Source organism: Teleopsis dalmanni, chromosome 2 (assembly GCF_002237135.1).
Source record: "Teleopsis dalmanni isolate 2A chromosome 2, ASM223713v2, whole genome shotgun sequence".
Classification (NCBI taxonomy): Eukaryota; Metazoa; Arthropoda; class Insecta; order Diptera; family Diopsidae; genus Teleopsis; species Teleopsis dalmanni.
Window position 1 is genome coordinate 149345841 of NC_051847.1, and position 12284 is coordinate 149358124.

General features: G+C 30.3%; 1 protein-coding gene across 1 annotated transcript in view; it reads right to left on the reverse strand.

Moving 5' to 3' along the window:
• LOC119686158 overlaps nucleotides 1-12284 on the reverse strand; it is a 50988-nt gene that overhangs the window by 4245 nt on the left and 34459 nt on the right. The window contains exons 2-11 of the mRNA XM_038100656.1: nucleotides 8236-8682; nucleotides 3320-3436; nucleotides 3083-3263; nucleotides 2769-3020; nucleotides 1450-1566; nucleotides 1208-1339; nucleotides 877-1136; nucleotides 655-799; nucleotides 450-599; nucleotides 9-186 (exon numbers count right to left, since the gene is read on the reverse strand). Coding sequence (XP_037956584.1) covers nucleotides 9-186; nucleotides 450-599; nucleotides 655-799; nucleotides 877-1136; nucleotides 1208-1339; nucleotides 1450-1566; nucleotides 2769-3020; nucleotides 3083-3263; nucleotides 3320-3436; nucleotides 8236-8669 — 1966 coding nt within the window. The 5' untranslated portion in view covers nucleotides 8670-8682. The remainder of the gene's footprint in view (nucleotides 1-8; nucleotides 187-449; nucleotides 600-654; nucleotides 800-876; nucleotides 1137-1207; nucleotides 1340-1449; nucleotides 1567-2768; nucleotides 3021-3082; nucleotides 3264-3319; nucleotides 3437-8235; nucleotides 8683-12284) is intronic.

The window sequence follows — 12284 nt, forward strand, 5'->3', positions numbered from 1 at the left end:
TTTAATACCCGTCAGCAGCCGATAATAACCTGCTAACACCAGGGAAAACTCACAAGCGTCACGATCTTCCATGGAATACTTAACTACACGATCGCCTTGCATAAATATGCCTACGGTGCAAGTAACATCGTCTTCACGATTGACTATAACATGACTAAAATCTTCGATAGCTGATATGGGTTGAGGCTATAAATAGGTTTGATTCATACAATTTATAATTAATTTTAAAATAATTTAAGTAGAGAGCCTTTAATTTAAGAGCAAAAATTAAGTCTTATTAGTCTGTTAGTGTTAAAATATAAAAGATTTGTTTTTTTTATTCTTTAAAGTATTATTAATAATTGTATCTATTACTTCTCATGATACAAGGCATGAAATAAATTACATGGCCTGATCGGAACTATCAGTAAAATTTTGTATTTATATATGACCACATTCGTTTCTCTTACCACAGAGTTCCTCACATTGGAAATTTGACTTAGTCCAAAACGTGGACTTACAAGCAGTACACGTTCCACTCCTTCTCTTTGGTTAGTGCTAAAACATTTGGCACCGTAACTCGGTAAACTTGAAATAATATCCAAATAATGTAATTTGGCCTAAAGAAATAAATAAAATTTAGATCATAATAGGTCAAAATGTTTTTTCTCTTACTTGTAGTTGCGTTAAAACTTTGGTAGATGAACCCGTCATTTCGGCATTTAATTTAAGAAAATGTGATATTAAGCGTCTCAATTCTTTACGTTTCATACCCTCAAAAAGTGATATTGGAACAAAACGTTCTAAACCAAATTCGCGCCTAAAAATGAAAAAATTTATAATATTCGCATAATATACAAATTGTCATTTTCTAGTTAGAAAGATAAACAAACTTACTCAACAACTTTGACTGTTAACTTTGCCGGTGCTACATTATTGGCCAAAGCATGCTGATGTATGTGCAGCGCTGCTAAGCGCAGAGCTACTTCCGGTTGTAGCTCTGGGGCAAAACGCTCCTGTGTGACATCATTACAACACTGCATATAAAGATAATCCAATGCGTTCAAATCTCTTTGAGCTAAATCGGCGGCTGAAATTGGCACAAAAGTAACACGGAAAAGGCAACGCAGTTTATGGGCGCCAGGACGTGCTGCTATCTGTAGAACAAAAAAAAAATGATATATTAGAGAATATCTTTACTAATAAAGTTAAAAAATATAGAGCTTACCCGAGCCAACGTTTCTTCAGGATCAAGTAAGGTTAATTTGTTTCTCTTCAGACTTTTCACGTGTTCTAAGACAAGACTACATATCTCACCGGTAGATAAACACAGTTTATCTAGCAAAGAAGAAACTACATCCTACAAAGAAAAGAAAAGTTAAGTTGTCTTACAAATATAACTACGTGAATTATATTTTTACTTTTCTATATTAAAAACGAATCATTTAAATAAATAAATAAATTGTTTACCTGAACTGTTGTCGTAGCGTCATACTTAAACGATTTTGTTTGACCATTTTCAAGAAATACTTTGAGCACATTTGCCATTGGTGGTACACAAATATCACCTAATGAAAATGCTGAAGGCTACAAAAAATATTGTTTAGTTTATAGTTTATGAAAAATTTAACAAAGCATTTAAATAAATTTATATGTTGGGTTAGATAAAAAATATTGAGCGTAATTTGAAAAGTATATCTTACATCACTCAATAAGTCATGTGACTGAAACACAGATGGCGCTGCCATTGTTAAATCCATATGACGTTTATGAAGTACCAACCTTCAAGAGACTATGTGTAAAATTTCATGACATTTCGATTAGTCAGAAAAAAAATGACAGCCATTTAAAACAATGGATTCAAAACAATTTCGTGTGTTAATTTATCACACGTAATTTATCATCACTCACAGTCGATCAAAAACAACAACGTGTTGATGATTCAGAGCAGTGTTTGGCCATGTTTACACGTAATAAATTAGATTTTTTCCATCGATATGTGACAATGGATGAAACATGAATCCATCACTTCACTCCGGAATCAAAACGATCATCATCTGAGTGGACTGCAGCCGGTGAATCACGTCCGAAGAGTCCAAAGGCACAACAGTAAGCTGGGAAGGTTATGGTTTCATTAATTTGGGATGCACATGCTATAATCTTCATTCACTATCTCGAAAAGGGAAAAACCATCAATAGTAACTACTACACGGCATTACTGGATAGTTTGAAAGCAGAAATTGTGAAAAAACGACCGAAAATTTTGTTTCCCCAAGACAATGCACCATGTCGCATGTCAAAAAAATCGATGGTAAAATTGCAAGAATTAAACTTCGAATTGCTTCCTCACCCACCGTATAGTCCAGATCTGGCCCCCAGCGATTACTGGCTATTCGCTGATCTCAAAAAAATGCTCGCCGGTAAGAAATTCATCTCAAATGAAGAAGTAATTGCCGAAACTGAAGCCTATTTTAAGATAAAAGACGAATCCTTTTACAAGCACGGCATCGAGAAGGAGATTATATTGATGAGTAAAATCGATTTTTAGCAGAAAAAATTTGTTTTTTTTAGTTAGTCACACGACTTTTTGAGTGATGTGTTATATATATATATATATACATATAGTATAGTCAAAAAAGTTTTACACCTACTAGTCACTTTTTCATTTTAATCTATTGTTTTTATTTATATTTCAATAAAATTGCTTTCATTTTTAAATTATCAATATTTTTGACAGAATTTAACTATTTGTCATTTACACACATATTTGAATTTCTCACGTTACTTACCGGAAATAGCGGTGCTCCATTAACGCAAACACTTTCAGCAAATCGCACACGACTTGGTCTTGTTCGTAATTTGGCGCGCTTCACAGCAGAAAGTAAGGTTGACTTACGTCCTGGTGCTACCTTATGCATTGGTTGACATACTAGCAAACTCACTTGTGACTCACAGGCACGCACTAACTGTATAACACGATCACGTGGTGCTTCCTTGACATCTTCACCATTTACGGCAAGAATTTGATCACCGGGTTGCAACTGTAATTAGATATAAAGTATTTAAATTGATTTTTACCAATTTTATAAAGCAAGGAACTTACTTTATCTATACTTGGTCCACCTTCTGTTACAAATCTTACTATAACTGGTCTCTCACTGCCTGCCACAAAACCAAAACCTAACGTAGTGCTACGTTGCAGCACTACTTCCCGTGGTTCTGGGGGATTTTCATCCCATCGTACGCTTTCTGGCGCTTCATATGTTGAGGTTTTATTTAAGTGGCTATAATTAGAATATGAATGGGTTTACAAAAATACAGTTATTATAAAAGTACATACTTTATGAAATAAGAACGTCCTTTAGCATCAATTGCTCTCTCCCAGCCATAAGGCAATTCTTCGTGTTTGCTCCAATCTTCACATGACGGCAACCAGCCAGCGGTTTGTGTGAGATGGCTGTAATTAGAGAAAATTTAATATTTAATGTTTTAGGACATTTTTGATAAACTGTTTCAGGTGTAAATATTTCACCCTATGGTACAATATGACTAAATAGTATAATTGAAATAAACATCGGCAGTGCTTATGTGATAAGCATGGTCTATGTGTCAAAAATTAATTTCAATAATCCTTTCATATAATCACTTTATCGAGAGGTGAATGAGAAGAAAAATTTAACAACGAATGTCAGTGCACTAACGAATATAAGAAAATAAAATTGCGGTTCCACTAGCTAGACAAATATTAGTATAATCCAGTAATCCAGAAAAAAAATCGGATCTTATTAAAAGAGTGACGAGAAAGAAAATTCTATTTGGCAGAGCCAAGATCGAATTGTGAAAATTCGTGGCAATGCTGATAGGCCTTTCATTGGGTATCTATTTCAACCAAAAATACAGAAATTATAAGGTGGAAGAAGAAAAAGCAACAACTGAACATTTTTTTTACATATTTTGGCCAATCAAGATTAACCCATTCCATTATAGAAGTCTACGAACTAATGAGCCTGAGGAACATCTCAAACATCGATTTTCAGAAAATAATTTCCTTTGTCAACCCCGCATATTGATTTCAAAACTTTTATTTTCATAATCATGTGTGTGGTATTAAAAAGGGTGCTTATGCGTTACTTGGACAGAAGAGGAATTTTTGCCCCAACTGAAACTGAAACCAACTATTCATTTAAAATCAGATAAATGCTAGGGAAGTATCTTTGAGAGGATGTGTATCCTAAAGAGGAACTATGACCCTACAGTCTGAATTCAACATATCTTAAATACACATCCCATATCAGAAATTTTTCCTTTGGAGATCCATTGAAATATATAATCCATCTCTCAACAAGAAGCTGTGAAGAAACATGTGCATGTTAAATATTGTGACCATCTTTAAAGAATTTAATGAATCTAATGACGAAGTTAAATAAAATTTCATCTGATTTGTAGAACCACTTTGTCATAAATATTAATCTTAAATCTGTTTTGAAAAAAATAAAAAGAAATCGTGTTAAACATTAAAATGAATTATTTCTTATGAATCACGTAGTTAGATATTTAAAGTTTTTTAACTCATAATCTTATATATGTGTATATTATATATATTTATGAAATATATTTTATTATTATTTTCCGTAATTTTTTTTTCTCAAATAACTTTTTATTTGATAATTATCCAAGTTTATTGAAAAGTGGAATTGAGAAAGAATCAATAGTGCAACTAGTAGACCTTCAGCATCGCAAAATTGATCGAATGATGATATTTCTGTCAGAATATACCTAAATTTATATAGGTTATATCCAATTATATATGGTAACGCGGGTATCGCGGGAATTAATCTGCATAACTATACAATTAAAGGTTTGGGATTTAAAAATTATTTTTTGGTATATCGATAACACAGTTACATCACCTTTACGCAATCTGATATGAGATTCGTTAATTAGGAGTACATCAAAATTTCATTTTCTTTTTAGTTATATCAAAACCATAGATCTATTGGAAATATTTTAGTTAGAATAATTTTTTAAAAATGTGTTTTAACATTAATTAACAACATTAATTTTATATGCGTTATTACCCGTTCTTTTTAAACATAAGGAATAATTATGCCAATTATTTATTTTTGGTTTGATATTATAATGTCACAGAAGTTTCTGACAGGTAACATCTTTCATTTATTAACCGTCAAATGTTTATACTTTTTGGAGAATGATGCAAACCGAAAGATATTTCAATTTTGCACAAACAAATGTGTATTATGAAGTTACACACATTCAACAGAATGGGGGCCGCATTATCTCACTGAGGCTGATAATTGTGATTGTGTGTGTGATTTCTATATCGATTCTTCAGTTCTACATTAATCGTTGTCTAAAACAATTGACATCTGCCTACACTGTGTTGGATACGGTTATGATCACAATTTTTTAGGTAAGCTATAAATTGCTAAATCGTTGTCTTTCAATTTCTACACTAACACATTATGATGGTGAAAAACCGACCCTATATCACATACCTTACACAAAAGAAAAATCAAACCAACGAACAAAGAAGGAGGCAAAGACTGTGTAATCGTCAGAAAGGATATGTCCATCATTTTTGGAAGGAAGATAATGATATGATTTACTCCTATTAATCTGGAACTCGTGTACTAATTAAACAATAGTTACGGTTGAATTTGTATAATCTCGAAATTATCTCGATAAAGAGATTATTATATTCTTTATGTATTGTATTTTTACACACTTTTATTAAGGGTTTATTATAATTTTTATGGTTATAGTAGCACGGTTTAATGGTAGCTTGATGTTCTTTTTTTGAACTGATAAAATCTGAAACACAATATAAATGTTCTTATACATAAATTTAGATGAGATTAGAAGCTGAATAGGAAATAAGTGCCACAAATGATCAATTATTATGAATACTATGATTTTAAAAATAAATTTGAAAGCCAAAATAACTAACAATTGGAAAAATGTCTACATATCTACAGTAAAAAAAACATGAGATCTGTTACAACGTCTGGTGTGTATGTAATGGATATATATGTATGTAACCGATATGCAAATACTACGCTAACCATCAGGCAACATATGAATGGACGAAAATGGAAATGCATTTATTTAAGCATTTCTTAAAAGATTTTTTAATAGTTAAAGCAATCACTGAAAAGCTATAAGCAATCAAACTAAGGTAGTATGATCATATTATTAGATGATACGCGAATTACATTCTGAGATAAGTTATGCTCATAAAAGAGCATAAAAAATAAAAACAACTGGCAGCAACCTCAATGAAAAGAGTTTGGAAGACTGGAAGAAACAATGATTAGCAGCTAATAGAGCAACACAGAAGGACCGATATGCAAGGCACATGACGGAAATAACAAAATATAGGGAGGACGAGAAGGAAAAATAAGAAAAATCAGAGAGAGAGAGAGAAAAAGAGAAGGAGAAACAGAGAGAAAGAGAAAATAGAGTGATAGAAACAGGAAGAGAGAAAGAGGAAGGAATAAAGAGGAAGAGAGAAAGAGGAAGAGAGAAACAGGAAAAGAGAAAGAGGAAGAAAAAAAGAGGAAGAAAGAAAGAGGAAGAGTGAAAGAAGAAGAGATAAAGAAGAAGAGAGGAAGAGCGAAAGAGGAAGAGAGAAAGAGAGAGAGAGGAAAAAGGAAAGAGATAGATGAAGAGTAAAACAGAAACAAAGAAAAACAGTGAAAAAGAGAGAAAGGGAGAGAAAATGACAATAAAAGAAAAAAGGGAGAGAAAAAAAGAAGAGAGATTAAAAAAAAAGAGAAGACAGGAGGTAAGATAGAAAGACTGAGATAGAGATAAAGAGAGATGAAAACAGAGGAAAACAGAAAAATTGAAAAAGAGGCATAGTAAAATAGAGAGATAAAATGATCGTGCAAGAGATAAACATGAAGATGCCTGAAAGGAGATAAAGTTTATTGCAGTTTCAAAACTAATATTTTTTTGTATTTTAATTTAAATATTGAGATATTACTTTCAAAAATAAAAAAATTTGCTCTTAATTCAACCTGAGTCATAGGTTTTTTTCCTATAAATCTTAATTGATTACCGTACCCAGTTTCAAATTATATTTATAATAAAGTCATAAGACATTATTTTTAAAATGAAAAAATTTGCTCTTGATTAAATCTGAGTTATAGATTTTTTCTTATAATTTTCAATTAATTACAGAGCACAGTTTCTCATTTAATGTATAATAAAATCATAAGACAAGGTGATATTTTCAAAAATAACAATATTTGCTTTTGATTTGATAGATTTTTTCTTATAATCCGTATGCATAATTCTCTACAGAGCTAAATTAATTCAGACATACGTCTCAAAGTAATACTAGTAAAATAATGTATAAAATGTTTGAATTTAGCTTTCTAGATTAAACTATTTATACCAATCTTAATGTTGTGTTTAATAATAATTAAATTGTTAATTTTTTTAATTGTACTACGTTTATCTAAAAATCGTGAACCGCAAAAAATATTTGTCAAGCTAATTTTTGTGCAAGTCCTATTAAATTTACAGCACTAAACCTCACCAGAAGACTATGTAATTTTAAAAATGGATTTAAAAATTTCGTACGTCACACCGAATCAGCCTTTCCGCTTCTTATGCAACAGTAATCTGTGCCTAATTGTAATTGGCAACAATTAATTAAGATGATAATGGTCGGTTGGATGTATTCAATGAGTTGAGCAATATTCTTTTAAGGCTGAATACACAATCTGTCATTGTGGTAATTAATTCAATTCAAGCCGTTTTCACTTTATGTGCAGCAAAGTGAAAAATTATATTATAATTTTCATTTTTTTCTTTTTTATACATTTTCCCTTTTACATAATTGGTTTATGTGGGCCGGTGGAGAATAGAGACGCTGCTACTATGTGCTGCCAATGCACTTCAAGCATCAAGCAACTGCAAGTGAAGCCACTTGTAGGAAACTCAAAACTGAGAACTGCTGAAAATTGATTTTCTGTGCGATATACAAAGTTGCATAGTTGTTAGAGGAAAATCTCGACGACAGATATACGATATACGAGTATTGACAAATTTTGTGTTACATGAAGTTTTAAATTTTATGTGCTGATAGCATTGATAGCATTGACTGTGATTAAGGAGATGCTCTATCACATCACAGTTGTTCATTTGAGATGTGTCATTAAATGTAACACTCAATAAGCAACAACAATGCGCTTTTGTTTGTCGAATTTTGAAAATTTTGAAACTTACTTGCAATAATATAAACGTCCATCCTTTCCGACATGTACGGTCCAACCTTCTTTAAGTTTATTTTGTATCGCTTCCAAGTGTCGATCGATTTCTTTCCAATTTCCTACGTTACCCAAAACTGCTACTGCTGCTTTATTGGCCACCGAATTGCCAACGAAGTTTGGAAACGTTAAAATATGGTCAACAGCAGTTCCGGTTTCGTTGTAACTTCCGGGCGATGTGGACAACGCTGCCGTTGTTTGTGCTGCCGGTGCGTTTATGGCTGATGCTGTTTTAACTGGCGTTGCTGATAGCGTGTACCCACCATTTTCCGTTTTATTTATTGCATTTAAAGTTAATTGAGGCGATGATGTTCTTGTCAAAAATTGTGGCTTCGGTGTGTTTTGCAGTGGGTGAACATCACTATTCGAACGCCCCGAAGGCAATAGCATCATTGAGCAGCATTCGCTATAAAATAAGAAAACAGAAATTAAATTTAATAAAGCAATATAAATAAATTTAATATAATATTAAAAAAAAATGAAATAAAAAAAAACGAAATTTAACGGAAATACTTATTCAAAAATTTTTGCCATTTAAGTGAAATAATTTAAACTATAAAGCACATTTGAAAGCCATTTCAACCATTTCAATAGCAAACGCTTTAGATTGCATGATATAATCTATTATCGTAAAACCAATTTCTGTAAATTATTTTTCAGCTATTCTTTTAAAATATGAAACGAGTATATAATCATGTCAGTGACATTCCGCATTCAAGGCAACTAACTCCGTATTAAGTAACGTTACCATATGCCAAAAACCGGCACCAACAAAACTAGCTAAACGCCCAATTCCGTTTTTGCCAGCGCTGCTGCCGCTGCTACTGCTAGTGTTTTTTGCTGCTGTCGTCGATGTTGCTACTGCTGCTGCTGTTGTTGTTGCTGCACTGAACTATTGCAGAAGTTGTAGTTGCAGTTATGTTTATGCAGCTTCGATATGTTTGTGTGATAGCGCAGATACACAGCATGAAATAATTTCCTTTTGTGTATGGAGTATAGCTTATAGTATATAGCGTGTCCTCGTTTCTAGTGTTCCTGTTTGGGAATATGTAAGCTACATCTTCAAAAATGAATTATAGACACATGCAAGCAAAACTTGTGCAACGTCAATAATAACTGAGATTCCATGGTCAGTTTCTGTGCACTACAGACGGTAGAATTTGGTTCATTAAGTAAAGGAAATTAGGAGTTAGTTAAGGATTTCACAGACACAACAGAAGAAGTATTAGAAGATGTAAGACCTTTGAAACTACGCTGAATATTGACTAAAGAAAAAAAATTTTTTCTGAATTATAGGAAATTGAGATTTAGTTAAGGATTTTATAACAGAAAAACTTTTATAAGACTTATAAATATTGGTAAATTAAAGCTTAAAGAAGTTATGTTAAATTAGGTTATTTTAAGATTTTATAGCAGAAAAAATATTAGAAGGTATAGTACATTTAAAAATATGATGAATATTGGTAGTTAAAAAAAATTAGGAAATTAGGAATTATTTGAAGATTTTATGACAGAAAGAGTATTAGAAGACTAAAGACATTTAAAAATAAATATTGGCAAATTAAAAAAAAATTTAAAAGAACTTCAAAAAGTTATAGGAAATTAGGAGTTATTTGAGGATTTTATGACAGAAAAAGTATTAGAAAGTTTAGTACATTTAAAAATATGATGAATATCTTAAAAAAGTTATAGGATACTAAAAATTAGCTAACGGTATTATAAGAAATGAAATACTAGAAAACTTATTACTTTTGAAACGACGCTGAAATAGAGCTAGAAAGCAGAGATTTGCTGCTTTAGAAAATTGCATATTTAAGTTCGAATTCGTACTATTATTATTGATGTGCAATATTAGGAAATTGTGTACTTAATTAAAGTCGGTTTATCACAATAATCCTCAAAGGATGCAGTGATATAGTTCTCTACCTGTTCAAAATCTAATCTAATCTAGTATTAGAAATACAAGCATTGTTTAAGGTAATTGCACTTAGAGAAACACCTTCAATTCATAAAAGGGGACCTAAGTCCTCAGTTTTGAATGAATTATATATTTTTTGCAATTAATAAATAGTACTGATCTACTATTTACCAAACGGCAAATTTGTTCGGGGCAGATAGAGTCCAGACCGAATAAGGAAAGGCTATATATTAGAGGTGAAGAGAAATATATTGGTACTGCATATTGTATCATCTTGATCCTATAATATCCTATATATAATATATATTTGAATATATATTGCCAAAAATAATACTAACCCAAGAAATTTTCAACACATTGTTATATCAAATGAAGTTAATATAAAAAAAAATCAAATATTCTTAGAAGTTTTGTGTTATAAAAGACCACACAGTATTAATTTCTATTAGAAAGAACAATATTGGGTTACCAAAAACTAATGTCAGAGATGACAATTTTTTTGAAACTATCCGTGTGGTGAAAGCATTTAGTATTATATATAAAAAAAAATATATACCATATATAATTGATTTGTTTATATATATTTGTTAATTTACAATAAATATATAATCTTGATTGAATTATATTGTTAACGAGTAAAGTCAAGTGAAATGAATTTTAAGTTAAGTTTAAAGAAAAACATAATATTATAAGAAAATGAATTTCAAAAATAATGCCTAGACAAACATATACGTATAAATATATTTATATGAAAAACAATTATAATATTACTTAAAACTTTTTAAATACATATAAAAAAAATTAATTCCTAAAGCCAGAATGTAGTATTACTAAAAGTTGATGTTGACCTACTATAAACGATAACTTTTTGTGCTGCGAAGTACAAGACAATTTAAAACATTTCAATGTTTTAAAGAGTAGTTTGCTCCATTCCATTAGAGCTTTCCACATGGTACTCACATTTACATGCTTTTAAAATAAAATTTTACACTAAGCACTCTCCATATAGAACACTGCGATATTTAAGTTTATTTTCAGTATGTTTGCTTTATTTTATTATAAAAATGTGGGTTTTAAAAAAAAATTGGGTTTAAAATGTACTCTTAATAAATTACAATTATTTTATAAAAATTATTTCATAAAACACATATTTAATCTTTTAATCTTCATATTGGTTCTCATACTTGTATAGTATGTCACAATACATTTTGTTGTAAATAAGAATGTAACGTTATCGAGTTATAAGTTGTAAGTTATAAAACTTCTATTTTATCTTATATCATATATTTTATCTTATATAAAATATACAAAATATATTGGTATGGTTATCAGAAATTCATTAATAAATAGATCATTAACAACAGACTATTGTTGCTAAATAGTACCTATTTTAATATATAAGAGAAGGTCTAATAAGTAATGAAATTGTTTTATATTTATTTTATATTTACGCTTGGAGTTATCTAACCTCAGCATATTTTTATATGTTTATAGTTTGATTTAGAAATGGCACATATTGCCACAATTAAGTCGAGTTAAGTACAATTGTCTGGAAGCATGTTTACACTATCGTACTTAAGTTATTTTCGAATTTATTTTCGTTAACGTGTACAAAATCCGCACAAAATCTATGCAAATTTATGTAATTTTTGACTTAGTAAATGTTGCTTATTAAAAAAAATTCTATATGGCAATTATAGGTGCAAGTTTTAACAAAAACGAAGGGAAAACAAACTCAACATAAACCAAACAAACTTAACCATAAAAGTATAGTTTATAACAAAACTATAAACAAAAAAGAAATACTCAATAAATTTTTAATTTCTCATTTTAAATCAATTTTATTTAATATTTTTAAAACAAAGAAAGAGAGAAAAATAAACAAAAATTCTATAAATTCTTTTTATTTATACTAAGAAATTGAGTGCTAAACAATCAGAAAACATAGTGACAAACTATATTAAACTATATTATATTTTTTCCTTCTTATGCACTAAGCTCTGAATGTTGAAGTGTAAAAACTTAAACCTCTACAAAATTACTGACTTACGTGACCTAAAAGAAAATACTATAGCGGGAGCTTCTGACTT